The sequence below is a fragment of the Camelus bactrianus genome, chromosome 16 (assembly GCF_048773025.1).
Source record: "Camelus bactrianus isolate YW-2024 breed Bactrian camel chromosome 16, ASM4877302v1, whole genome shotgun sequence".
Taxonomy (NCBI): domain Eukaryota; kingdom Metazoa; phylum Chordata; class Mammalia; order Artiodactyla; family Camelidae; genus Camelus; species Camelus bactrianus.
In genome coordinates this window covers 861,581-888,804 of record NC_133554.1, presented here as the reverse complement: position 1 = coordinate 888,804, position 27,224 = coordinate 861,581, and the positions used below count along the sequence as shown (strand labels likewise).

General features: G+C 57.6%; 1 protein-coding gene across 5 annotated transcripts in view; it reads left to right on the top strand.

The window, feature by feature from the left end:
• Positions 1 to 363: 363 nt before the first annotated feature.
• Positions 364 to 27,224, top strand: part of TOM1L2 (target of myb1 like 2 membrane trafficking protein) — a 69,984-nt gene continuing 43,123 nt past the window's right edge. For all 5 annotated transcript variants that reach the window (XM_074341973.1, XM_074341972.1, XM_074341971.1 and 2 more), the window contains exon 1: positions 364 to 522. In XM_074341973.1, the coding sequence (XP_074198074.1) occupies positions 471 to 522 (52 nt within the window). In that variant the 5' untranslated portion in view covers positions 364 to 470. The remainder of the gene's footprint in view (positions 523 to 27,224) is intronic.

Below are 27,224 nucleotides of genomic sequence, written 5' to 3'. Positions count from 1 at the left end.
ACCAGCGGAAGAGAAAACAAATGTTTGTCCAATCGGCACTTTGTATGGGTAGGCATCTCACTAGCCCCTCCCCCTCCCCACTACTACTTGAGTGACTGACTCGTCCCTTGTCCAGTGACAGTAAGGACTCGCTCGAGAGACCAATACGTCGATGAATCAAAATACAGAGACTCTCGTTCGAAGGCGGGCCAGGGGAGGTGATAGAGATTCCTGTGGCCTAGCTAGCAGCCCCGCCCAATCGGACGCTGCGGGGTGGGTGGGGCCTCACTAAGGGAGGTGTGGGGGCCAATCGGAAGAGGGAAGGGAAGGCGTGGCCCAATAAGAACGCGGCGGGGGCGGGTCCAGGGGGCCGGATCTGGCGTTCCCTAGGGTGGGGCGGGGGCAAGTGTCAGTCAGGCCGGGAGCGCGGCGAGGGACGCAGAGAGCCGGAGGCTGACGGGCGCGGGCCGCTGCCTAGCCGTCCGCCCGTGATGGAGTTCCTCCTGGGGAACCCGTTCAGCACCCCGGTGGGGCAGTGCCTCGGTAAGGCCGCGCGGGCGGCGGGGCGGGCGCCTGGGCCCCTCACGGCGGCGCCCCGAGGCCCAGCGATGCTCCGCGCGTCCCTGCGCAGCGGGGCCCAGCCCTTCAGCCCCGCCGGGCCGCGCCGGCCCTCCTCCCTCCGTCCTCCCTCCGCGGGGCCGGCCGCCTCGGGCCCCGGCCGAGCTCCCTGCCCCGGGCCTGCCCGTCGGAGCCCCCTCGGCTGGGAGCGGGAGGCCGGCGGGTTCCTGGGGGAACGGTCGGGGACCCGCCTGCACCGCCCCCGGGAGGAGGGCGGCCGTGCCCGTCCCGACGAGAGCCCCGGCCCGGAGCCCGGAAGCCGGACGTCAGCGGGGCCTTGCCGCCGACTCTCCCTGTGACCTTGTGCGAGTCACTGCCCTGCCGGCGCTGAAGTTTCCCGTCGTCCGAGGCGGGGTTCTGACGTTCCTTCGACTGGCTCTCCTCTCTCTTAAACCGGCCAGAGCTGACGTCTTTTGGTGGCCGACAGAGGGATGCTCCGCGTCCCGGGTCCAGGGAGGCCGAGATGCAGGTGCAGAAACACCAGAGGGGCCGCCCTGTGGAGTTTCCTTGCTGAAAAAGCAACTTGCCTTTTCACGCAAGGCAAGAGCTCATGCCAGGTGTGATCTGTCAGGAAGGTGGATTGTTTCTTTTTAAAACTGGGTTCTTCCTGGGCGGTGGAAGGACTGGTAACGCGTCTTATGAGCAGGGACCTTTGGTGTCCTTATGGGCCTGGCTGGATTGGGCAGGAGTGATTTATTTATTTCTGGCTTTGCTTATAAATTTACGGCTTGCTTTTTAGCCTTTAGTGGGGCCTGTGAAGTTATCGAGGCCTCTCCCATTGGCTCACTGGCATTTGGGAGCCTTTCTTTTCTTTATGTAGGGTCTCTGATAAGGGGTGATGTACACTGGGCCCTGGAAGAGTCTTTTGAGCGGGGAGGGTGTAGCTCAATGGTAGAGTGCATGCTTAGCATCCACAAGGTCCTGGGTTCAATCCCCAGTCCCTCCATTTAAAAAAAAAAAATGTTGAAAGAGGCTTTGCGCACTTTTGTGACTGCTGTGTCCCTTGAGATTCCCACCCTCCCTCCTTCTTCCTCAGGTGCTCTATCACTGCATCCATATTCCAGAAACTCATTTCTCAGTTGAGTGTTGAATTCCAGCCAGCTGTAAGAGGGAGCCGGTAAACTTGGGGGAATTTTTTTTCTTCTCTGTTTCCTTTACAGTAGGAAGCTCTACCCCTTTGAAGTGCTAAGTAGTTGATGAGGGGTGTAAGTGAAAGGGGAGTTTAAAATATACAAGTATAAGGGGTATACAGGGATAGAGCAAGTGGAAGGAGCATGATTCTCTCAGGAGGACTGGAGTTGAATGTTCCCTTGCCCAGTTCAACTGTGGGACTCCAGAAAATTGTGCAACCCTCCTGAGCCTTCGTTTGCACAGAGAGCAGGGTGGGCATTGATTTGCACTCACAGAGTAGTGTGGGCTTCAGTGAGATGACGGATGTAAACTCTTAGCATCGGGCCTGGAACACAGGCTAAGGATGTTGTCACCGTCACCACTGTTAACAGAATGATGAAGGTGGCATGAATCTTGTGTCTGGAGAGGGTACACGGGACAGCGGGCCTGTCTGTGCACAGTGGAGGAAAATGCCCTTCCAGGCCCCAGCGTCCACCATCCCTTAGAAAAGACACTTGGCCACAAGAGAAGGGAGCCTCCTCACTGCCCATTGGTCAGCAGGCAAGACCCAGGTATCTTCACAGTTTAGTTCAGTTGAGACAAATGATTAGAGGACAGAATGAGGTTCTAATGTATCGTCTGTGCTGTTGTGACGAAGTGTGAAAGTGGTTCTCACGACATTCAGTGTTGTCAGTGTTCTTTTAAAAGTATGTGCCAGGGGTTGGTGGGAGGGAGGGGAACAGAAATTAAACAACAGTGGAACGAGTGATTAACAGCAGGGGCTGTCCTTGCATGAAGCGGCCTTGCAGCTCCTTCCGGCTGCTCTGTGAAGTAGCTTTTATCGTCCTTCCCATTTTAGAGACGAGGAGACTGAGGCCCAGAGTAGTGAAAGGACTGCTCTCTGGTAAGAGGGAGCCAGCATCTCATAGCTGTCGGAATGGATGTTGTCAGGAGGGAACAGATGCATGGGGACAGGGCTGACCGCAGAAGGCCACCCGGACCTGGCACTCAGCCGCCTCGTGGGGACTGTCAGTACTGTCAGGGGTCCGTAGATGTCACAGGAGCTGGGGCCTGACTTCTTTGAGTCTCAGGGCTGTTGGTGAGAGAAGTGGACCTGTGCCTGGGGACAGAAAAGGAGTCAGGGAGGGGTCCCCTGTCTGAGTGGAACAGAGTGGCTGCGGGGAGCAGGGCAGGAAGGGTTTGGGCCCAGGATGAAGCCCTGTCCTGGTGGCTGGCATTGAAGACACAGTCTTCAGCTGACGGTGACTTTATGTCTTGCTGGACCTCATTTTCCTCCATAGCCGCCTGGGGTGTGGGCCTAAATAATTCCGCCCTCCGGCACTCAAGTATTAAAAGCTACTGGTAGGGAGCCTCCAGGATCAGTAAGGCTCCCACCGAAGGGCCCTGAGCTGCAGTCCGGGGGTGGGTAGAGCAGCGATCACTCTGCCTCAGGCCTGGGCCTCGGGCGTGTGCTCCTGGCGCTGCGGGTCAAACTTGGGGTCTGCCTGGTGCCCTGGAAGGTGGTTCCTGAGTGGAGCCCATGGTCAGGGAGGACAAGTGGTAGGTGGTGTGAGGACAGGAGCCGCTGGCTTGTTCGTCCTGAGTCTCTGAAGCAAGTCTCCAAGGGGCTCTGTCTTGAAGGCTGTCACGTGGGGCGTTCCCGAGCCAGCTCAGGACGCGCTGCACATGCTGACCACTCTCCTTGTGTGGCCTGGAGAATGTTTTCAGGTCCTTTTCAGGAGTAAAGTTTAGATTCATTGGGAGGAGATGGTCGGTGAGTAGTTGGCAAATTCTGACCAGACAGTTGAGGGAGGCAGGGGGTACCATCGGTTCTCCTCACGGTTCCGTGCAGGACTGGGAGGTGTTGGACCTACACTGCTTCCTGGGGCCCCCCTCCCCGCCAAGGCCGTGGGCAGCCCGGCTTGTTCCAGGAGTAGTTAGTTTAGTCCGGCCCTCCGGTTGCCATGACAACTCACTGGCCCCTTTGCTTCAGTGTTTATTTAGTCTTCCCAGCCCTGAGAGGGAGGCAGAGCCTGGACAGGAACTTACAACTGGTAAGCACCTGTAGTCTGCAGACTGGGAACCGGCGCTCGTTTAACCCTCACATCCCTTAATTATCTGAGTGTGATTATTGTTCTGCCGCTTCTGAGAAAGTTGAGGCTCCAGGAGGGACTCGTGCAAAGGACTCATGTCAAGGGACTTGTGCAAAGTCAAAGCTGGAGGTAAGCCAAGAACACGCTCCTGACCCGGGCTCACCCTGTGCTTCCATGAGTGTCTTGTGCGGCAGGCTCCGCCAGTCAGGGTCATCGGGACCCGGGGGGCTCATTGGAGCACAGGTTGGGGTGGGTGGCTGTAGGCTGGGGCGCAGCCCTCTGTGCGGCCGGCCGCTGGGGCCCGAGGCTGCTGGCGCTGCGGGCCAGAGACCCCACTGTGAGGTCTGTTGCTCTAGATGAAAAGTCTGCTTCATTTCCGTGTTTCTTCAAACGTGAAATGTGGGTTTCTTCTGGACAGACTGTAAGTGTGATTATTTAGAATTCATTCCTTCACGCAGGGGCTCTGTGTTGTCTCTCTGTGTTTCCCGAGTGAAGTATTTGCCGGGACGTTCGGTCTAGAAAGGGGCTGGAGACAAGGACCTAAATCAGATGAGGGAGAGAGGGTTGGTGTGAGAGTGGACAGACAGACGGGGAAGGAGACCGTGACAGAAGGGCTGGCCTCAGTGGCGGTAGTAACAGGGTTTTGCTCTTTTGGCGCTCAGGGCTGTGTTAGCGCGTGCCCCAGGCTGAGGTGGCACCCTGTGCGTCCTGTGGGCCTTTAATTGTCACAGCAGCACCAAGTCGGGTTCTGTCACTGTCTCCACTCTGCAGACGCGGACCCTGAGGCAGTGAGAGGGCCACGGCAGCGGGAGTTGGAGCCCAGCGTTCCCGCCGGAGCCTGTGCTGTGAGGCTGTGCCGCCCTTAGCCTGGGGCGAGGGCGATGAGGGCAGAGGTGGACGGGGGTCTTGAGGGCTGTCTGGGCAGAGACAGCAGCTGGAGCAGAGGCTGGGGGTCGGGGTCGGGGTTGGGGGCCGACGCGCAGCCCGGGCAGCTGTGAGAGGCCGGGCGGACAGGCACCAGGCCTGACCGAGGAGGGCTGCAGGTGCGGCCAGGGGTTCGGGCTCTTTCATCGTCCGCACTGGGGAGCCGAGAAAGAGTCTGGGGAGGGGAGTGGCGCAGATGTTGTTCAGAGGCAGGGACACTGCCCCTTGGCAGCCACCAAAAGGCCGTTCTTCTCTCTTGCCATCCAAGCCCCCACCTGTGCAGAATGGGGGTCCTGTGGGAGGCCAGCCCCAGGCAGCACCACTCCCCTGAAGCCCTGGGGGGAGTCCCCCTCTGTGAGGCCGGGTCAGAGGTGAGGAGGTGCTGGGACAGGTTGTAAAATGCATGTCCCCACTGGTCAGCCTGCTCCTCAGAGCCTGGCTGCTGGCTGCCGAGTGCGAGGAGGGGCGCCACTGCTTAGAGGGGGCTATGGGGCTCCTACAAATTCCCATAGACCTCTGCTTTTAAAAAACAACGCGTGCTCATGTAGAAAACTTAGCAAATGTACAAAAATGCGAAGAAGAGAGGAATCACTGTGACGTGCTTTCTCCCAAGCTCATTGAGATTCTCGGCATTTCACGGAGCCCGGGGAATAAGAGGAACCCCACCCCCACTTTCTCATGCTTGGCGGTGCAGCCTTTGTGAGCACATTTCTGTGTGACACGCCTGCTTTTGGGGGCAGTGGGTATCAGGTGAGGAAGGGGGTATAAATGCAGGCCCGGGGGCAGCAGTTAAGCACATTGCTCTCCACCTAGCAGGTGAATCTCTCAGACGTCTTAGGCTCACCTAGCAGTCTGAAAAGGTATAAATAACATGCGGACTTTGTTTAGCTGACCCAGCTTGCTGTGGCTGGAACACGGGCCTTTTAAAACCCAGTCTCAGCTTGAGTGCCTCTCTCGTGTTCCTCCAGTCTTCCTGAGCTAGAGGACTCTTTGATCTTGTCCGTCCAGTGACCACACCTGCTGTGTTGTCAGCACTCGTCCCCTCCTCCAGGCAGCCTTCCTAGACCACCCTGTTTGCGATGCAGAAGCTCCTCTCTGAGCTCAGTATGTTGTCCAGATAGTGCTTGGCTCCTCCCTCGCCCTCCATCTTGTGTGACGACCAGCAGGAGGATATTGCAGTCCCCGTAGGGTCCTGCGCTCACACCTGCTGTCCCCTTGCCTGCTGTCTCCTGTTGGTGTTTATCTCGTGTCTGGCCGGGCTTGTTGCCTCATCTTCCTCGGGGGAGACTGTGCCCCTCCTGGCTCCCTGTGACCTTCGGGGCCCATGCCGGAGTCTGCCCTGCCTGGCTGTTCACTCCAAGGGTTCCTTTCTGTCAGTCTTATTTCTGAGCATCCACCTCTCAGAGCTGAGGAGGAGAACCATGGCGGCCGGGCTGTGCGCCCCCTCATCTCACTCAGGCTGCGCCGTCGGGGTGTTGTGCGGTCCATCTGTGGACGCTGGTGTTGCTTCCACCTTTTGGCTGTGGGAATAGCGCTGCCATAAACAGGAGTGTGCAGATATCCCATGTTTGTTCTCACGCCCTTGCTTTCAGGCCTTTTTCACATTCCCAGGGGTGCACTGACTGGCTCACAAACTCACTCCATTCCTGGTGTTTTGAGGAAGAGCCACCACACTGCTGCCCGCAGCGCTGCAGCGTTCTGCGTCCCGCGAGCAGTGCACGGGCCCAGGGCCTCCTCGTCCTTGCCGGCACTCGTCCTTGGCTTCTCTTTGGTAGGGGCCGTCCCGTGGGTGTGACGTGCTGTCTCGCCCTCTCACGTGCGTGTTGGCCGTTTGTGTGTCTGTGGAGAAGCGTCCGTTCAAGCCCTTTGCACACGTTAGAACCAGGTTGCCGTGCTTGGCTGCTGCGCTAGGAGTTCTCTCTGCGTTTGGATGTTAATCCCTCGTTGGGGATGAGGTTTGCCAACACTGCTTCTCTGGGGGTCGCCTTTCGGCTCTGTTGACCGGGCCCTTTGGGGGGCCCAGTGCATCCCTGTGCCTTTGGTGTTCTGCCTTGTTTTCAGGGGAGTCCCACGTGGGCCCTGAAGACACGGGGCGGGGCTGGCAGTGCTGGTGCACGTGGCTGCCCTGCAGGTGCTCGGTTAAGGCCCGAGTTCATGGCATTGTCCCCTCCAAGGCCCGCGACAGCCCTGCCATCACTCACATTTACAGAGTAGACACCCAGGTTGGAGGGTAGGAACCTTTCCGGAGGCCTGTGGCTAACAGGGGCCCAGGATGGATCTGAACCCAGGTCTGGGGACACCAGAGCCAGTGCCCCTAACCACGAAACCGGGAGAGAATTCAATCATTATTTGCGGAACTGAGTGAGTGAACTTGGTGGCTGAAAATCTGGGTGGTAGTTGCCTCAGATTCAGATCTGCCTCCAAGCTCTACGCTGCTCAGCTGGTTCCTGTCCTCCAAGTGTAGCTCAGTACATGGTGTCCCTCCGTATCCCCTACCCGACCCCGGTTCTGAGACTCTGGGGAAAGGTGTGCTTTCTTATGCACACTGCAGCCCTGGGCAGAGTTAGACCTGCGTGTGTTTCTTTCTGGGTGTGCTTCAGAGCTGCAGGGCTGGAAGCAGACAGCAGGGGCTTAAACAGATGCTGAGGGCTCCAGGTGACCAGTTTGCTTTCCAGACGTGACCAACTGCTGTTTTCATCGTGAATGAGGCACAGGCCTTGTAGTCCGGGAGGCACGTCAAAAATCCTGTTTCAGGTTTTGGGTTAAAATGGACTGTGATGGAGACACCGCCTCCTGCACGTCAGCATGCCGGGCTGCGAGTCTGCTGGGGCCGGGCCCGGCCGCGGGACAGGGAGCCGCTGGGCTCCTTGCTGCGCCTCAGAGGAGACATCACAGACGTCCTCTCCTGCCCCTGGCACATTGTCATCCAAGTGGAGCAGGAGGCCCGACAAGTGGTGTCGCCTGGTGTTGGAAAGCGGAATATGCTGGTGGCTTTCCAGAGTGAGAGTCCCACCCATGAGCTCTGGAAGTTCTTGAGCCGGTAGTTGAAGGCATCAGTGAATTCTAGCTGGGGGGCTTAGTGGCACTGGGTCCGCAGCCCTCCCCGTTGCAGATGGGGAACCCGAGGCCCAGAGAGGTCAGGCACGTGCTGTTTTCCCCCTGACAATACTCCTGACACCGAATGTGTGAGTTTTTCTGGACACCAGCCAACTGTGACGCCAACCGGTGTCCTGCAATCCTGTTCTGACCTAACTGCCCGAGTTCTCACAGGTGGCAGTGGCTGTGAATTGGGGGTTCCCATGACTCCGCCCCGTTTGGTAATTGGCTGGAACGGCTCCCAAAATGGGAAAACACCTTACTCCTGTTTACGGCCTTGGTGGTGTCTGGGCCCAGCCCCCCCGTCACCCCGTTAGCACACAAGACACTCCTGGCTCTGGGTGTCCCGGGGTTCAGGACTGCGTGCTGGGCCGGGGGATGAACGTCACGTGTCCGTTTCTTCCTGCATCATAGCGGACACTGTGCCAAGTCCCCAGTGAGTCACCTATACAGCATCCTCCCTGACCCGGATGCCAGCCGCTGGGACGTTAGGAAACTGGCCTGGAGACTGTCAGTCGCACGCAGTCCACCTACTCCCAGGACGTGGCTAAACCCCGGTGTTCTGGCCGGTGCAGTCAGTTCACAGACTTGTCTTGGGGTGTCCCTGCTCCCCTGCAAGCCTCAGGGGCCGGGCTCTGGGTGGTCACATCCCCTGGTTACTCCTGGGACAAGGGCAGCAACAGCATCTCAAGTTCATTTCTGCACCCGAAGCTTAAGGCCTGGGTCAGAGCGGCTTTGAGTTTTTCTTCCGGCCTTTACCCTCCTTAGGAGATTTGACTGTCTTTTGAACCGATTCACGAGTGTGTGTTGTGTGTGTGTGTGTGTGTAATTTATACCTTTGCCTCCTCGTGTACTTCTTACTGGGGTGCGCGTGCTCGTAGTGAGATGCGGGCGTCTGAGCGGGGACGCCCCCGCGCTGCCCGGGTGACCTGGGACGTCCTCTCCTGCCCCTTCCCTCCCTTCAGCCCCAGCCCTGCCCCGCTCAGCCCGTCGCCCAGGCTGCTTCTGCGTGCCCTCAGGTCTCCTGTCACCTGAGTCGCGCAGGGGGTGCTCCTTTGGGTTCAACACCAGAAGTGTTTGAGGACGCCTCCTGCCTCCTTCCACCAGGCCTTCTTTTCCCCGCTGCCGTCCTGAGAGGTCGTGTGGTCTGGGGACCTGCTGGCCCCTGAGCTGCTGTGGGTGAGCAGCGAGGCCCTCGGCCCGGGGCTGCCGTGCGGCCTGCGGCGCGTGACTCCTGAGGACTCAGGGAGGCCATCCTGGGGGCTGTTTCTGTAGTTGTGGGTGTCATGTCCTGTCTCTTGTCCACTGGTTGCACACTCAGGTGCAGCCACCACCCCCGTCCTTCTCCAGAATGTTCCTCATCTTACAGGGCTGAGACTGTCCCTGTGAAACGGCAACTCCTCTCCCCTCACCCCTGGCACCACCATCCTACTTTCTATCTCCGTGGGTTTGACGACCCTGGGGACCTCATGCGTGTGGAATCCTGCAGGGTTCGTCCTTTGTGACTGGCTGATGTCCTCCAGGGTCACCCATGTTGGAGCGTCCCAAGGGGCCTTCAGTTTCAAAACTTGATGGGCTTGGGGTGAGATGGTGCCCGCCTCAGAGCCCCACCGGGGGCAGGTTGGAGGTGGGGAAGGGGGGCCAGCCCATGGGGCCTGGCCTCTGCGAGAGAGGAGTGGGCCCTCCTGGGGGCAGAGGGGGGAGCCACGTCTGGGTCGGAGGGGCCTCCTCACCGCAGGGCCTCCCCACGCCCGGGGCCACCTTCTCTTGGGTCCTAAAAATTACACCGTGAGAAACGTATGAAGTGAAAGCGGCGTACATACACATTCTCATTTAAAAACTCAGACAACACAGGGTCGTGGGTTCAATCCCCAGTACCTCCATTAAATAAACAAACAAGCAAACAAACAAACCTAATTACCTCTCCGCCAAAATTCTTTTAAAAATTAAGAATTGAAAATGAGGCAACGCAGACAGAGGTCTACCTAGAATGCCAGGCCCCCTCCCTGCCCCCCGGGACCCTGTCGGCTGCTCAGCGTGGTCCTGGCTCCACGAAGCCTCTGGTGTAGCAGGGTCCGACTGATCCGCCTTTATGCCTCGCTTTCATCTGCTGATCTTTCCCTGGGTGACACACCTTTCATGCAGCCTTTCTCCTGGAGTGGGGGATTGTCCTTAAACAGTGCCGTGGCAGCGTGTCTGCGTGTACACATTTCTGTGGGTTAAGTTCCTAGGGGTGAAAACCTGGGCCAGACGGTAGCATTTGAAGCTTTATAGAGATGCCAGACCCTCCGCAGCAGAGCCAGGAGCACCCGCCCTCACCCCCATCACGGCAGTGCACCCCTGGGAGGGGGTGCTGTTTGGCTGTGGGGGTCCTGGCTCCCTGACGAAGGGCATCTCCGAGACGTGCGGATTCACGTGCCTTCCCTGCACACGGGCTCGGCCTGGGTTTCCTGGATGTCGCAGTCGCCACACGCACCCCCTCCCCTCAGCTCGAAGCCTCACTCTGCAGTCGCGGGTTCCCTGGGTGAGGACAGCGGAGGCTCTTTTAGCAGGAGGCTGTGTCTGAGTGAGGTGGCCTCTGAGCCCCGCCTCTCGGGAGGGGGCTGTGCTGACAGAGGCCAGGGCAGGAGAGCGCCCGAGGTGGGCGGGGTGCCCAGAAGCCAGAGCTGCGTCCCCCCCCCACCCCCTCTCCTGCCTCGGCCCCAGTCCTGCTGCTCTTGTGCTGATGAGACAGCCAGCCTTGACGGAGCCTGGAATGACAACGGGATCCCCCCGGAATGACCTCTTTTCTGTTTCATTGCGTTTTTGTTACTTTGGATTGATGCCAAGTGAAGTTTGCAGGGGTGAACAGGCGCTTTGTAGCCCAGCGCTTCCAGCTCCCTGGGAGCTCCCAGAGCCCGCCCCCGCACCAGGGCCTCCATCCTGCGGAGCTGGGCCCTCCTGGAGGGCCTCCCACCCTGCGCTTTCTACTCTGGAGCACCTTTTTCTCATTTGCTTGGAGCTCTCTGTGGGCTGGCTGGAGAGCCGGGGCCTTTCCCTGCTGGGCTCCACGCCCCCCAGGGCAGGGACTGGGGGCGTCTGTCCTGGTGTCCACAGTGGGCAGTCGGGGGATGAAGTGTGGCTCTGCTCCGCAGGGCCAGACTCTCCCTGTCTCTGAGCCTCGGGACAACTCCATGCCCCAGGGGCTTGTTTGAAGCTCAAACTGGACAATGCAAGTAAAGCACTTGACTCACTGAAAGTTCTGTCCTCCCTCGTAACCATTTCTGAAATGAAGGAACTATGAATTTGGGTGGTATATACTGGGAAGAGTACATACAAGTGTTTAAAAAAATTTTTGTTTATTTTAGAATTATTTGTTTTAATGGCAGCACTGTGGATTGAACCCAGGACCTCGTGCATGCTAAGCACCGCTCTACCCCTGAACTCTACCCTCCCTCCATTGTTTATTTCAACAGTCTGACCCCTGGTGCTGCAGAAAACTAAAAGCAAGTTACCATGTGTGCTTTCTGGACAGAACAAAACCTTTGAAATCAGACAAACATCAGTTTGAGCCGCAGACTCACCTGTAAAATGGGTCTAATAGTCCTGCATTTTAAAGTGTGTGTCGGGGCACGAAATGAGGTGTTTCACGGGGTGTGGCAGTAGAAGACCGCAGACCGGGCAAACAGCAAACAACAGCGCTGACCCCTCACAGCTTTGGGGGCCGGTGTCCCAGGTCAAGGTGTTGGCGGCTGGTTTCTCTTGGGGCCTCTCCTTGTCGCGCCGACGGCCGCCTGCTTCTGTTTGCCTGCCTCCCGCTGTCCCTGGTGTCCAGGTTCCTCCCGCAAAGACAGCAGTCAGGTGTGTGAGGGCCTCCTGTTTAACGGCCTCATCTGACCTTGCTCACTTCTTCAGGGAGCCTCCCTCCAAGTGCAGTCACATTCAGCATGTGGGTTTGTGGGGCCCACAGTTTAGCCCATAACACTGGCCAGACAGAGCTCTGGGGTGGTGGCCAGCTGTTCCGGTTTAACACTGAGGTTCTTCGCCCCCGGGGCAGGTGGTACGCTGTCTGTGCGGTTGTCCTGAGAGCCAGCAGTGCTCTCCCCAGCCCCGTCCCCCTAGCCCCTAGGCACTGCCCATGAATATTCAACCAGTACAATCTACTGGCTTAGAGAGCAAGCCAGGCCTCCTTCCACTTCGGACCCTCGGTACCAGCGAATCGCCAGTAACGCATTCAGGAAAGCTCAGGCTTGACTTTATAAAGTTAGCCAAGGATGGCACTTTAAATGTGTAAGATCCAAGTAGAAAGGAGTCCAAACGGAGTATGAATAAACGTTGAATTAGGGGAAAGCACAACGCGCCGTGAAAGAAGCCAGACACAAACGCTGCGTGTCCTGCGATCCCACTGCTGCGCCGAGTGCAGGCCAGGCCGGTGCGTGTGCGGGGCCTGGGGTGAGGGCTGGGAAGTGACTTCAGTGGGGCCGGGCTTCTTTCTGGGGTGATGAAGGTTCTGGAATTAGAGCGGTCATGGTTACTGAGGCCTGGTGGTGGCTGCTGAAGCCCACTGAATTGTGCACTGAAAGGGGAGCTTCAAGGGGTGTGGATTCTATCTCAATAAGGCTGTTAGGAAAAAACTGAATTAGGGCCGTGGCGGCGGCGTGCTTAGGGGAGTGGCTTCCGTGTCTGTCCTCCGAGTTTTCTGTAATTCCTCTTTTTTAAGTGGAAAACCCCAAAGTCCTCCACAGCAGAAGGGTGACTGGGGATCTCGTGTTGTGTGGTGCTGAGTTAGAGCCAGGCAAAGAAAACCTCCATGGAGAATTGAGACGTCACTTCTGCTCCTGAAATGTCAACATCAAGTAAGATGTACGAGCCAGAGAGAGAAGACGGGCATGTACGTGATGTCGCTTGACGCGGGCCTCCTGAGCGCGGGCCTGTGGCAGAACCCACCCTCTCTCCTCTGGCGGAGTCCGTGTTTGTCGCGCACTTGCACAGCCTGTTCCTTCCCAGTGCCACGCCGTCGTCAGTCCCGTGCCGAGAGATAAGTAATCCATCGTGGAATGCATGTGTGTGAGATGCTGCTGGCCGCCCTCGCTTCCAGGTGGACCGTTTCTGCCCCATTTTTAGCCATGTTCATCCTGGAGGCACCATTTCTTGGCTCATGACGTGAAATCATCTTTGAAAGGAAAGTTAAAGACTCTCGAATTACCTTTTTCTGCTTTAAATCCACCCTTTGGTATTTGCAAAGGTCAGACGAGCTATTTCGGCGTCCACGGCCTTGATTAATGGGGAGCCGGGCGTTCCCATTGGCCCCCGAGGATGAAGGATTGCCATGGGGCGGCAGCATCTGCCGTCACGTCGAGCGCGGAGCTGGGACTCCCAGGAGCAGCCGGCCCATGAAAGATGCAGGCGGAGAGATGCCTCGGACGCGGCCCTGTTCCCCCGCCGGAGAGCTCGCAGACGCCTCCCAGAGCGTCCCCGAGAGCTTGTGTCCCACCCCCACCCGGCCTTGTCGCTAAGAGTCTAACACTGAAGCGTGGTGCCTCTGTCCTGAGAGGTGCCTGGGCTTGTTTGTGTTCTGCGCTCACCCCTCCACACTGGGGACGTGGTTTTATTCTAAGTTAAATAAAAATCATTGTGTTGGTGCCGAGATCTTCACGGGGAAAATAATGAATACACGTCTCAGTCCCCACGCAGGAGCAGATGGTCTGCGTCGGTTCATTCTGTGACCTTTCTTTGCTTCGAAGTCAGAGTCTGATCCCGTGGATCATAGCTGTTCTTTTGGTTCGCAGACCCGGAGGTCACGGGAGCGCCAGGCTGTCGCCGTCCTTTTCCATTTGTCTGGAGCCTTCAACTGGAGACCGGTGTGGCATTTTCAGCCTGCGGGAGCCAGGGCCTTCTGGGCACGTGAAGGGAGCCCTCCGCCCCGCGTCCTGCCGTCCTCACCTGTCCACTCACCGGGCAGCCACTTCGCTGCCCTGTGGGGGCAGGCACAGCCCCTGTGAAGCCTGCCCACCGAGGGCCGCAGGTTTAAAGTCACACTAGTGACAAGGGCCAGCTGTGCTGCTGGGGAGCCACACGGGGGCCTCTCCTGGCCCCAGAGCCCACATTCCCATCAGGAGGCAGACAGAAACAAGAGCCGTGTGGGGGCCCCGATAACAGCGGGCATGCGCTGTGCTAGGGCAGAGTGAGGAGGTGGCCCTGCCGCTGTCCTACGGGAGGGCGGGGGTTGGGCTGGGAAGTGAGGACCTTGCAGAAGAGACAGCTGGGCGCAGTTCTGGGCGTCCATGGGGGACCTGGAGCAGGTGTGGGCAGCGAGGGCCAGTAGTGAGTCACCCTGGGAGTCAGGCTGACAGATACAGACGCTGCCTGGAGTTGAGGGGAGCTTGGGAGGTTTTTAACACGTGGGGGACCATGTGACTGGTTCTGTTCAGGGAAGGTCATCCAGGGACATGGAAGAGGGGCTGCAGAAGTGATGCCAGCGGTGGAGAGGTCCCGACCCCGAGAGCCAGCCGAGAGGGCACCCGGCCCACCCGGCCCTCCTCCCCTGTTTCATTCCCACATCCTCCTTCCGATCGCCCAGAGCTTCTCCGCGGCCCAGTCCCGCGTCCCTGCTGAGACGGCCCAGCACTGTCCAGGCTGCCCAGCTCACCCTCCCCAGCCCCCTGCAGCAGCCGGGGCCCTGGCGCTCAGTGGAGGCCACCTTGCTCCCGAACCCCTGGCGGGGCTGGACCCTCAGGAGGGAGGAGGGAGGAGGGTGGAGTGATTATGGTGAGTGGGGCGCGGGCTCAGAACTGGAGGACGGAACACACCTGGTCTGAGCCCCTCGTCCACCTCGCACGGGCTCCAGGAGACTGGGAGGGATTTTGTTTTACTCTTTATTAGAGCTTCAAACAGAAGCAAGAGCAGGGAAAACGCAATAACGAGCTGCTGCGGCCCGTGACTCCGCCTCCGCCCCCCTCACCCTCTGGCCAGCCAAGGCTGCTCTGTCACGGCCTCCCCGCCTCTCTGGTTTGGAGCTGACCCCAGGCCTCGTGTAATTCTGAAGTGTGTCTCAAAGAGCAGGGCTTTTGGTTGAACTCCAGGAGGAGCCTGCCCTGTCTGAGCCGCAGCCTTCTCGCCTGTGCGCTGGGATGGCGGCACCCTCGGCCCAGGGCTGCTGTGAGCAAGCCAGTGGAGGCGTTGCCAGAACCCTGACAGCTGCCTTCTCTTCACGACCGGCCGTGACAGGCCTGCGCTGTGGTGGCCCCGAGAGCACAGCCTGGGGTCAGACGACCCCCGTTCTCAGCCCCACACTCACCACCGTGACTTTGGGGCACATCGCCTAGTCTGGGCCTCCATGTCCTTGTCTTTAAAAATGGGGGCAGTGACAGCCCCCTTGTAGGGTGGTTTTAAGGTTTAAATGAGACAGTGTATACCAGCACGTGATCAGCTTGGTCCACGGTAGCTTTTATAATAAACGTCCTTTCAATATGTTATTTCTGATTCTCAGGGCAGTCCCGCAAAGTATTAGCTATTATCTCCATTTTACAAATGAAGCAACAGAGGCTTAAAACCAACATTAGATGATGTACTTGAGCTCTTGGGATGAATGAATTGCGGAGCCAGGAGTCTGAGCCCAGGTCTGACCCCCCACGGCCCCCACCTTCGTTACGGCTAATTCTTTCCTGAACCAGGCTCTCCGGCCTCTAGAAAAAGAGCATTCCAGTCTTGGGTCAGGCAGGCCAGGGGCACGGGGTCCTGCCTTGTCTGACGTCCATCCAGTGCTGTCTTCGAGAGGCTGGTGACTGTGTGCAGCGGCTCCCTTGCTGCCCTGTCCCCCGGCCACCTTCCTGCTCCTGCCGTCAGTGCAGTCAGCACGCGCGGCGAGGGGACAGAGCAGGATGGGCAAGGCCGCTCAAATAAAAGTGGTCACACCAGCCATTTCAGACGAAGTTTCAGTGGAAGGAGGCGAACCCCTGGGCCCAGTGAGGTTCCCTGGTCGTCGGGGGAGGTTTATTCCCCAGTCAGCTGAGATAGGAGTGGACTGGGTGGATTCACCCGTTCCAGCTATAAAATTGCTAGGAACGCAAAATTTCCAGGTGATGTGACAGAGCCCCGGAACTCAAACCCCGGCCTGCCCCGCTCCCCGCCTGGCCGCCCCGTCGGTCCCCACCGCCCCGCGCTCCGAAAGGCCCACCCCGCCCTGGTCAGTGGGCGCCAGCTTCCCGCCTCACTCTGCACACCTGCCCCGGGAGGGTCCCTGTTCCTGATTCCGCAGGCGAGGAAGCCACGCGGGTGAGTGTGTGGCCGTCAGAGCGCAGAACAAGGACGCGAAGGGCGTGTTCATGCTCAGGCCGTGACCAGCCCTCTTCCTGCACCCCCACAAGGCCTCCGGACCTCGGCGGCTCCTCCTGGGGTGCTCTCCATTTGCCACCACGTGCTGTGGGCCTGGGGAGCCCAGGGGGACGGGTCCTGGGGAGCCCAGGGGGACGGGTCCTGGGAGGCCCGCACACCCTGTCTGACCCCGCGTGATCCAGGCAGCTTGAGAGCCTGGTGGGAGAACTGAAGAGGGCAAGTTCGGGCTCTTAAGCCTTTTTTTCCTCCTTCAAAGTTTGAAGACAAGAGATCTAGAGAAGTAGAGAAAAGTACTCATCGCCGTGCGACCCGGAGGTCTCTGCTGCTGCAGACACTGCGGCCCGCTTACTTCCTGGATTATTGGTGCGTTTGTCTTCACAGAGATGACGCTGTGAATACCATTTTGTGTTGTGGGTTTTTTCTTTTACTTAACGTAACAAGCATTTTAAGTTAAGAACCAGCATGTAGGTACCACGTGCACATGACCACATGCTGCTCCAGCGTGTGGACGTATGGTGGTGTACTCCACCACTGCCTCAGTGGTGGACATACGGGTGGTTTTATTTTTTTCCTTGCTGTTACAACTCAGCGATAAACCCTGGTGGGGCTTGAATCTTTGCCTTGTAGGTTATTTACTTGTAATAAATTCCTTTAAGTAGAATCACCACGTCAAAAGGTTCTCGCTCCAAAAGCTTGATACTGCCTTGTGTCATCTCAGCCTTTACGGGACCTGTGGAGGGTCCCGGTGGAGGGTTAGCGTGTGGGATGGGGTTGGGGACGGTTTCCTTGAAGAGGGTTTTTAGGCCACTTCTGAAGCTGCTGGTTGTTAACTGGAGTGGAAGCAGATGGGTGTAGTGGGGAGATGCTACCTATATTTCCAGGCAGAGACGAAGGGACCGATGCCCAGAGCTGCCGGTGCGCGTGGACCTGGGGGAGCTGGGGCTGGGGAGCAGGACGTCGGGCGAGGCCTGGTGACAGCCTGGACTTTCCATAACAGCAGGAGAAACTAGGGGGGCTTGAAGCAGACCGGGGACGTGAGGAGACTTTCATGCTGGAAGGTCACCTGGCTGTGGGGTGGAGCACAGACTAGACAGGGCTGGAAGGAGGCTGTGAGGCCAGTTAGGACCCTCGCATAAGAGGGGTTCCTCGCAGGCTTTGCTAAATTGATGGGAGATAGTGCATTTCGTTTAAACTTACGTTTCTTTCATTCCTGCTGAGGTTGGATATTTTTAAGTTGATTTGCCACCCAGATGTCTTCATGTGTGACTTGGCTCCGTGTGTCCTAACGGGTCCCGGAGCATTAAGGCACCCTCGTTGCAGATGTCAGGATGGTGGGGCAGACGCAGGATTCAGCTCCACATCAGAGCTTTTGGAGACCTAGCGAGGGGAGGTGATGGATGCCCTGGGTGCTGACACCAGCACTAAGGCCCCAGCACTAAGGCCCACTGCCCTCTGCCCTCTCCAGGCCTCCTCACGCTGGCCCTGAGTCTGGGCCTCTGAAAGCACAGCTCAGCAGGCCGCCCGTGAGCATTTGCTGGGATGGAGAAGGTGAGAGAGGACAGGACCTTCAGCGTGAAGTTACCACTCAGGCCCGACTCACGGTTCTGCCGCCTCCCCAACGTTAACGGCATCCCACTTGTAGGTCTTCTGTGTTGCGACTTTTATTAGCTTGCTGTTTTGATAGCCACAGAAGCTTGCCGCGGAAGCTGCAGGCAGAGGCTTGCCAGGAGCGCACCCCGATGGGAGGAGCTTTTCTTCCTGACTGAGCGGTGGCCTCGTGCGTTCCAGTTCCCCCCGAGCTCCAGTGTGTGCTGGGGGCAGAGGCAGCACGGGAGGCTGACGATGGCCCGCGTCTCTCTCTGCAGCATCTCGGTTAGAAACCCACAGGAGCTTGAGCCTGCGTCTCACTCTGGGTGTTTTCCCCGTTAATCTGACCGGTCTCAGACGGTCGAGGCGCCGCCATCACAGCGCGGCCCCGTCACGGTGCCTGTGTGCATGGCCGTGCCCTTGCTGGGGCTGAAGCCCTCCGTCTTTGACGTTGAATTTCACCCCTAGACCAGATAAGGTGGGGCGGAGAGTTGGCTGAGCTGACCGCCTAGGGGCCTTCCAGAAACTATTCCACGATTCCTGGTGACTGTAGAGGTTAACAGGCTTAGAAATCATAAATCTGGTTACCAAAGAAACACAAATAATTCGCAGAAAGATTTGGAAAGTTACCCTCCTCCCCGACAAAACCCAAACGGACTCAGACATGGCGGTTCTCACCCTGAGGAGTCATACCCCTGCCCCATGCTGGGCTCGCTCTCCGGGCCTTTTTCCTTCGCGTGGGTGTTTGCTGGCTAGTGTGAAGCTATGGGACTGTTTCTGTCTTGATTTTTTTCCCCACTTAATGTGTGATCGCCACTTGCCCAGCGTCCGCTTTCCTCCTCACCCAGGGGCCGTGTGTGTCCATGGGGCGCCGGCAGGCCTTTCCGGGCAACCACCTAAGTCGGGACCTTGTGGCTCCAACCAGTTTTGGGGTCCTGGTCGCATTCTTTAAATGTCTTCAGGTCATCATCCTTTGAAGGATGGCTTTGATTTTTAAAACAAGCCAGCAGTTTTCTGCAGCCCAGTGTCGTGTGCTGGGCAGGGCCGAACTGGAGATGTGGCTGTAATAAGGGAGACCAGGTTTTTCTGTGGTTTGTGGGGAGGGCGGGAGGGGTCAGTGCTCCTCAGACACCTGTGATTGCCAGCTCGGCCGAGCCCGTGAAACAAGCCAGCTCTGAACGCGGCCTGGCCGCTGTCGGTGCAGCGCCTGTCCTCAGCGTGGGCCCATCAGGCCACACGCCCAGGGGCCAGGGTGTATGGGCAGGGGAAGGGCCAAGGGACGTGCCCCTTGTAACTGGTGGATGCTGCCCACTTCTCCTTGACCTTGGGCAGCTCCGGGCCCAGCTGGAACTTTCTCTTTCACAGTCTCCCCTGCAGCTGTGTGTGGCCAGAGGGCACAGGTCTGGCCTCTGAGCAGGCGAGCCCCCTTCATCCGCAGAAGGGCAAAGCCTTCTGGCCCTCGTGCCTTCTTCCTGCCTGACGCATGGACTCCGCCTGCTGGAGTCGCAGCGCCCTGCAGTGACGGGGACAGCAGCTGCAAGGCAGCAAGATAGAGGCCCACATCCTGCCTGGGACCCCGTGGGCTGCCTGGGACCCCATGTCCTGCCTGGGACCCCACATCCTTCCTGGGACCCCAGGGTCTGCCTGAGACCCTGCATCCTGCCTGGGACTCTGGGGGCTGCCTGGGACCCCACGTCCTCCCTGGGACCCTGGGGGCTGCCTGGGACCCCATGTCCTGCCTGGGACCCCACGTCCTGCCTGGGACCCTGGGGGCTGCCTGGGACCCTGAGTCCTGCTTGGGACTCTGGGTGTTGCCTGGGACTCCATGTCCTGCCTGGGACCCCAGGGGCTGCCTGGGGCCCTGCATCCTGCTTGGGACTCTGGGTGCTGCCTGGGACCTCACGTCCTGCCTAGGACTCCGGGGGGTGCCGCAGCTCTGTACCGCCTGCTCCCAGAGTTCTCCTTGTGCCGTGAGGAGACTAACCCCATCTGTTTACGCAAGTGTGAAGTTTTTAATTGCTTGCAGCTGAATGCAATCATAACTGATAAGGTAATGTTTTAATATTTTACAGGGGAAACGTATTTACATATTGTGTAATTAAAAATGAAAAATAATTTAAATCCCCACAGATTTCTGGGCCCACATTAAACGCACTGAAACAGAATCTTAGGGGATGGGACTCCTATATCTGTATTTTTTTTCTTTTTTTTTTTTAATTGAAGTATAGTCAGTTACAATGTGTCCATTTTTGGTGTACAGAACAATGTCCCAGTCATGCAGATACATACGTAGAGACGTTTTCATATTCTTTTTCATTTAAGGTTATTACAAGATATTGAATGCAGTTCCCTGTGCTATACAGAAGAAATTTGTTTTCCATCTGTTTTTATATATAGTAGTTAATATTTGCAATTCTCAAACTCCCAATTTATCCCTTCCCACCTCCTTTCCCCCGGTAACCACAATCACATACCGTATTTTTAACAAACTCTCCAAATGATTCTGATGCACAGGAAAATCATTTCCATACTCCTGAATACTGCTGTCCCCACTTTATATATGGGAACACTGAGACCTGAGGAAGTTAAACACCTTATCCCAATGTTTTTAAGTGGAACTTGCACCTAGCACTGTCTGGTTCCAAAGTACTCCCCCCACGCCCCCACCTCCTCCCAGCCCAGGGAGGCCTGGCTTTCCCACTGCCCCGCGTCACCCTGCTCGTGAAGGAACCTTCCAGAAGGGATGGTTTGGAGCTGTTGGACACAGCTTTGCACCGCGGTCTGGGGAGAGCATCACCGCACTGTGTTAGCCCCTGGAGACGACGGGTGTGCGGCTCCTGGCAGGGCTGTTAAAAGGTGGACTCATAAACTCTTGGTCTCATCCTCTGCTTTTGAAACGACAGGCCTTCAAAGATGTTCACTGACTTCTCGCAAAAGCTTTGCAGTTGAGATGTTGCTATTCCCATCCCACAGACGTGGAGACTGAGGTTCAGAGGGCTTTAGTTACTTGTGCAGGATCACCCAGCCAGTAAATAGCAGAAGCAATGTGGGCTGAGGTCAGCCTGACTCGGGCAGTCCGGAGTCTGTGTGGCTTTCCTCCTTGGGTCTGGTGTGGCACTGTCTGAGGGGCTCGGTGGGAGGAGGCCTCTCTGACCGGGAGAACTGGGGAAGTCTCTGTGGAGGAGGCTGGATCGGAGAGTTTCAGGTGAGGAGAGAGAAGTTTGAGAAGGCTGGGGTGTATTCTGGGAATGAAGAGGAGTCCTGCTTGATTGAAATGTGTGGTTCCTCGTGGAGGTGGGGGCTGGGACGAGGGGGACAAAGCCAGGAGAGTGACAGGACAGATGGGGAAGGTGGGACGTTTTGTATCTCATGTGAAACTCCTTGCTCCTTAGTGTAAGAACAGCTGCCATAAATTCATCTCAGACTCACTCCCTTAATGTCATGAAGAAATATTCCCCCTCCTAGTGGAGTGCGGCTCATTCTGCCTTTGTTCAGAGAGTGAGGTTGGTGGAACGATTTGTATTTACCTTTTTGCCCTGGCTGCTGGGAAGCTCAGGCCTGATTTAGTGTCTACTTGTGGTAACTGTCTTATCTGTCTGTTTCTTGGTGAAAAATGTCATCTTTCATTCAGTGTGGTTTCTAGTCTTCATTTCATTTTATCTAATTTGCCTTGGGGATAAATTATTGTTAAAAACTACTGAAAATTCCTTCTGGAAACAGGCAGGTTATATCCTTTAAGTGTGTTTTAATGCCTGCTAAGAAGAAATGTAGACTTTCTTGCACTGTCGCAGGGAACGGCAGTGAGGGGCTGGGACAGGATAGTGAGTGACTAAAGCTTTCTTGCATTTTGATGAGCTGCCGGCAGGAGGTTGCTAGGAGGGGCATTTACCTCTTGCACAAGGGTTGGAGTCAGTCCTTGGGAACCTCAGGAGTCACCGAATTTGAGGAAGGGGCTACAGGCATGTCTGCTGTGGGGCTCTGCGACCCTCCTGGCCCTGCCAGGTCTGAAGTCATGTCCCTCACACGACCCGCCACCTTTTCTTCTGTCTTCACAGCACTCACTCCCTAGAACCACCTGGATCGGTTTTTGGCTCTTTTCAGGAGAAGGCACTGACACTGTGTGGGGGCAGTGCTGGTCCTCCCAGCCCGGGTGCTGGGCTGCACCGGTTCCGAGGCAGCCCTCGGCTTTGCCTTCCACGCCGCCCCGGGGGTGTGCGTTGGGGACCAGCTCACAAACACAGAATGAGGCTTTTCCCTGCGGTCCAGGGAAGATCTGGACCGGAAGTCGCTAGGCTCGTTTTTCCCGGCACGCTTCCTGGGCCCAGGTCGCAGGGCACTCTGTGACCCAGGGATGGGAGCCCTGCCCCCTGGTCCCACCAGGGACGCCTTTCCTGACTGGTCCCTGTGGGTGTGAGCAGGACGGAGCCCATCACAGCCTGAGCCTGGGCAGCAGCCCTTGCTGCTCCGTTCAGATCGGGGAGCATGTCTGAACACCGGCTGTGTGCTGCAGAGTCCTTGGTCTCCCAGGGGCAGCAGGTCCGTGCGGGGCCACCAGGCTGCAGGAGAGTCAGTGAGGGAGGCCGTGGGTCCCAGGGGAGCGCAGTTAATTCAGCGAAGGTGGTGTGCACTCGGGCGTTGGGGAGCAGCCACGGAGTGAGAGGGGAAGGCCTGCGTTCCAGCCTCGGGGGATTAGTGTGCACGGAACGCTTTATGCCGCCTGGCTTCGCTTAGCATTCCTGCACTGATTTCCACTCAGCGACCAGGCCGAGGGATTTGTCATTTTCAAAAGCCACGTACATTTCCTGCCTTACTGATGTACCCTGGTGCTCAGCCATCCTCTCATTTGCTGGGATTTGTCGAGAGAACAACAGAGCTTTTCTCAATTAGGCATCTTCGCAGAATCAGCGCTCCCCTCCCCCAACTTACTTCCTTAGGGGCGTGTTGCTGGGTCAAAGTTATCAATGGTTTTATGTCTTTCCTTCTTCTTATGGAAAGTGTCAAACATCTACAAAAGGAGAAAGGCCATTATGCTGAACTCCCATGTATTTAGGGGTGAGTTTCAACAGTTACAGTCAGGGCAGCTTTGGTTGATCTGCAGCCCACACTTTTCCTGTCCTGGATTGTTTTGTGCTAAAGCCCCGACATGACAGAATAGAAGTACCGAAGTGTGTATTTCTAAAGGATAGGGATCTTAAAAAGTATAACCACAGCCGCGGAGGGTGTAGCTCAGTGGTGGAGCGCGTGCTTAGCGCGCACGAGGTCCTGGGTACGGTCTCCAGTCCCTCCATTAAAAAAAAAAAATCTAATAATAAATGAATAGACCTAAGGAACTCCCCTCCAAAAAATAAAGTAAAAATTTCAAAAAAAGTGATAACTACAGCTCTATCAGCACATCTTAAAAATTAACTTATAATGTCATGAAACACCTGGTCATCCAGCTGAAAGTTTAAGATTTCTCCGTGTTTTCTGTGGCCATTCTTGGGAGGCCGAATGGTTGTCTGCACCAGCCTGTTCTCTTGGGAAGGCTTCCCTGGACGCATCCCGTGAGGCTGGGGCTCTGCCCTGAGCAGGGCACTTGCCCGTGGGTCCTGGCCTCTCTCTGGCCTCTGCCCCTTGCTGGCGTGGTTGGTGCTGCCTATGGGGGGGGGCGGGGCTGGCTGCCCACCACTCCGGCTTCCTCGGGGGCACCTGGCTCCACCTGCCAAGAGTGAAGCCCAGGGTGCGCAGCCTTCGGGGCCGAAGATGCTGGATAGAGACGGTGTGTTTTCCTCCAGTAACCGCTCCAGGATGTGGGGAGATGCCGGCTCCCAGATGAACGGGGATCATCCTGCTTGCAGGCTTTGCTTGGCCTCGCTCAGGGTGACCCACTCAGCTCTGCAGAAAGTCACACAGCCGTCAGCTACATAACTTGTGTGGGGAGTCCGCAAGCTCTGGACGCTGTGCCAGTGGGAATGCACCCCCGGGCTGGGCCCCTTCCTCCTGTTCCAGACCACGGCTCCGTGTCCGTGGACGCTCCCTGTTTGTTCTCGCTCTTGGTATCCTGGATGTTTTCATGTGGACGGATCGCAGCGGCTGCGCAGACGGTCCAGAACCCTGCGGGGCTTGGCTTTGGAACACAGGTCCCGTGCGCCTTCTGCCTGCACCCTCTGCGCCGGCCCACACTGCTGGTCCTCCCTCTGGTCCTCCCCCCCCCCGCCTGGGTGCCCTGCAGGTGGCAGAAACACCCAAGTCAAGGGTGACCCGCTCTGGGACAAGGGGCACGCACTGGGGGGCCTGGGCGGGACGAAGATGCCCTTGGAGAGATGCCAGGTCGGAGGCTTTCATCCCGCGGGAGAGCGGACTTTGTCGTCAGCACGAGGCTCCCTCGTGTCCAGGACAGACTCGCCCTGGGCTGGGCTCGTCTTGCGGGAAGAACTAAACAGCTGAGTGTCGCTCTGGTTGCGGGTTTGCTGTTTTATTTCTTAGCTGTTTGCGGCACCGTCGCCGCCTCGCTTCCTTACAAAATAGCAGGACCAGGAAAAGTGAAGATTTGCCTCTGAGCCAAGTATTTCAACATCCTGATTATTTTTGCCTTTTCCATTTCTCTTCCAGGCATTATGCATATGCATCCTTCTTTAAAAATAGTTTTATGTCTTGTGTTCTCTACACCATTGCAAAAAGTTCCTGTGTGGTTTTAATAATGATTGCTTGTAACGGCTCTATGGTATCTAGTTGGTATATACGCCATCGTTTACTTAGCCACCACTTTTTTACCTCATCTTTGGGAAGTTTTAAGGATTTTAAATAATAGTGCATTGAGCATGTACGGTCCTGTGTGTAGCTCCCCGCCTTGTTTTTACAGCTTTTCTGAGATACAGTTTGCATGCTACACCACTCACCCATTCAAAGCCTGCAGCTCAGTGGTTTCTGGCACTCGGGCAGGGTCGCGCGGCTGCTGCCGCAGTCCGCCGCGTCAGGGCCTCTGCTCGTTCTGTGCCCGTTAGCCGTCGCTGCGCCCCAACCCCAGGCGGCCACTCCACCACTTTCTGTCTCTGTAGATTCGCCTGGCTGGACATTTCCTATCAGTGGACTCATCCAACCTCTGTTGTTGTTTTTCCCATTTGAGAAACTGTGGTAAAATATGCATAACATAAAATGTGTCATTTTAACCATTTTTAAATGTGCGGTTCAGTGGCACCGAGTACATGCATGTGGTGGTGCAGCTGTCGCCACTGTTCCTACCCAGAACTCTTCCATCTTCCCAGACTGCAACCCTGTGCCCCTTAAATGCTCACGCCCCGTCCCCCGGACCCTGGCAGCCCCCGCCTACCCTGTGTCTCCGTGAATTTGTCCGCCCCAGCTCCCCGTGTAAGTGGTGTCATGTCCGAGTTATCCTTTTGTGAGTGGCTTCCTCACTGGGCATGATGCCTTCAGGGTTCGCCCACGTCATAGCGCGTCTCTGAATTTCATTCCTCTTTATTGCCAAATACTGTTCCTCTGCACGGCTAGACTGTGTCTTGTTTCTCTGTCCGCTGTTCGATGGGCATTGGGTTGTTTCAGAATTGCGGCTGGTCTGAGCACTGCTGCGGTGGGGAAAGACATCTTCGAGTCCCTGGGCGTACCGAGCAGCGGAATTGCCAGGCTGCGTGGCTTTTTGCTTTGAAATAGCCCTTTAAGCCAAGAACCCTAAAGAGACGGTTAGGTCAGAGGACAGCAGCCTTTCCCAGCATGCCCTGGATGGCTCTTGCTTCCCAAAGGTTCCTAAACGTACGCGACCTTCAGGACTGGAACGTTCTGCTTTGCCTGTAACCTCCCAGCAGCGGGCATCGTTCTCGGAGACGTGTGTGTCAACTGAAGAGTAAGACTCCAGGTCCATCGTTTTGACGTGGCTGTTTTCTATTACGAGTTGCTGAGACGTGGCCTCTGGAGGGGAAACCAGCTACAGTTGGAGCCTCACTCAGGTGGTTGTTCCCGCTTGTCCCCACAGGTGCCTGCAGTGCTGTCAAGGAGGCTGTCCCTCCCACCCCACTTCTGAGGGACACTCCCAGGAGCGGGGCAGAGTGAGCCCAGGGAACTTCCGGGGCTCCTCCTCCAGGCGCGGAATCTCGTAGTTGCTCTTCCAGGCCCAGAGGAGACTCTCCTTTTCAGCCTCACTCCTGTGATGCCAGCGGTCCCAGCTAGTCCTGTAGCCGATCAGCACCTGGCTGGCCACGTGCGGCCCGGCCCGGCCCTGGTCTCATGTGCCCACCCCCTGGCAGGGACTTCGAGGGGCCCCCACCCTCTGCCCCCCCCCCAGAAGGCGGCCCGCGGGTCCCGTCTGCAGAGTGCTCTGTACGTTAAGAACTGCATCCTGTTTCTTGGACACGTGTGGATGCCAGGCTCCCTGTCTCCTGTTCGGCGTCACTGATTCATGGGGCCCTCACGACTCCCTGTGATGAGGCGGGGCTGACTCCACGGGTGACCAAGCCAAGTGGGGGAGTGGGAGAGGTGTGCCTGGAGCTGGGTGACAGGGACTGGGCCCGACCTGCGTCCTCGCCCCCCCGCTTCCTGCTGCAGCCCGTCCTCCGCTGCTGCTCCCTGGGGACCGCGTGGCTCGTCACTCCTTCCACACAGCAGAAGGTGGCTTTGGCACGTCCACTGACTCGTCCCCCTCCACCTTCCTGTTTCCCACGCACTCCGGTCACGACCCGTCACATTGTGCTGGTGTCCTGTTCGCAGGTGTCCTGCCTGGTGGCCTCCCTGAGGGGCAAGGCCTCCACCTGGCTTGTCTTTCTGTGCCTCCAGCTGGTGCCCAGCGGGGAGGGGCCTCAGGTCAGGTTGAGGTGGAGCTGGGGAGCCTTCGACGCTTTGCATTTTCCCCTCCGCAGGCCCAGCTTCCTCTCCCCTCGGGGTGCGCATGGGAGAGGAGAGATCCGCAGTGTGTCCCCCAGGAGCCAGGGGCCTTTCACCTTGCCATCGGCAGGCCCACCACCTGGCTGTCAGAGCAGCCTGGGACCCGCTGGCACCGTCTCCCCAACCTGGACCCGGCCCCCGCGCAGCCCTGCACCCCGCTGCCCGAGCCACCCAGCCCCTCGCCCGCATGCACGTTCACCCCGTCAAGTACAGATGAGGAACAACAGCACCCCCGCGGCTGCTCCCCGGGAACTTGAAAGCTGCCCCCCCCCCCCCCCCCCCCCGTCCAGGGAATCCCAGTTGAGAAAGACCTGGGTCAGCAGCCTGGAGCCTGTGTGGCTGCACCCACCTGTTTCCTCTGCTGCCGGGCCGGCCTGAGGGGCTCCTTCGTTTGGGGAGTGGGAGGACGTGGGGTGCTCACTGGGCCGGGCGTGGAATCGTGGCTCGGACAGGGCTGCCCTCTGGAACTGAGCTTTCCAGGCGGGAGAGTAAGTGGTGAGTTTGTGAATTTGTCAGCCTTTAGAGAAGACAGAAGGTTGGCAAGAGGAGAAACCACAGTGCAGGGTGGCGTCCAGGTTCCGTCCTGGACAAAGAAGGGCGTTAGTGGAGAAACTGGAGAAATCCGAGTGAAGC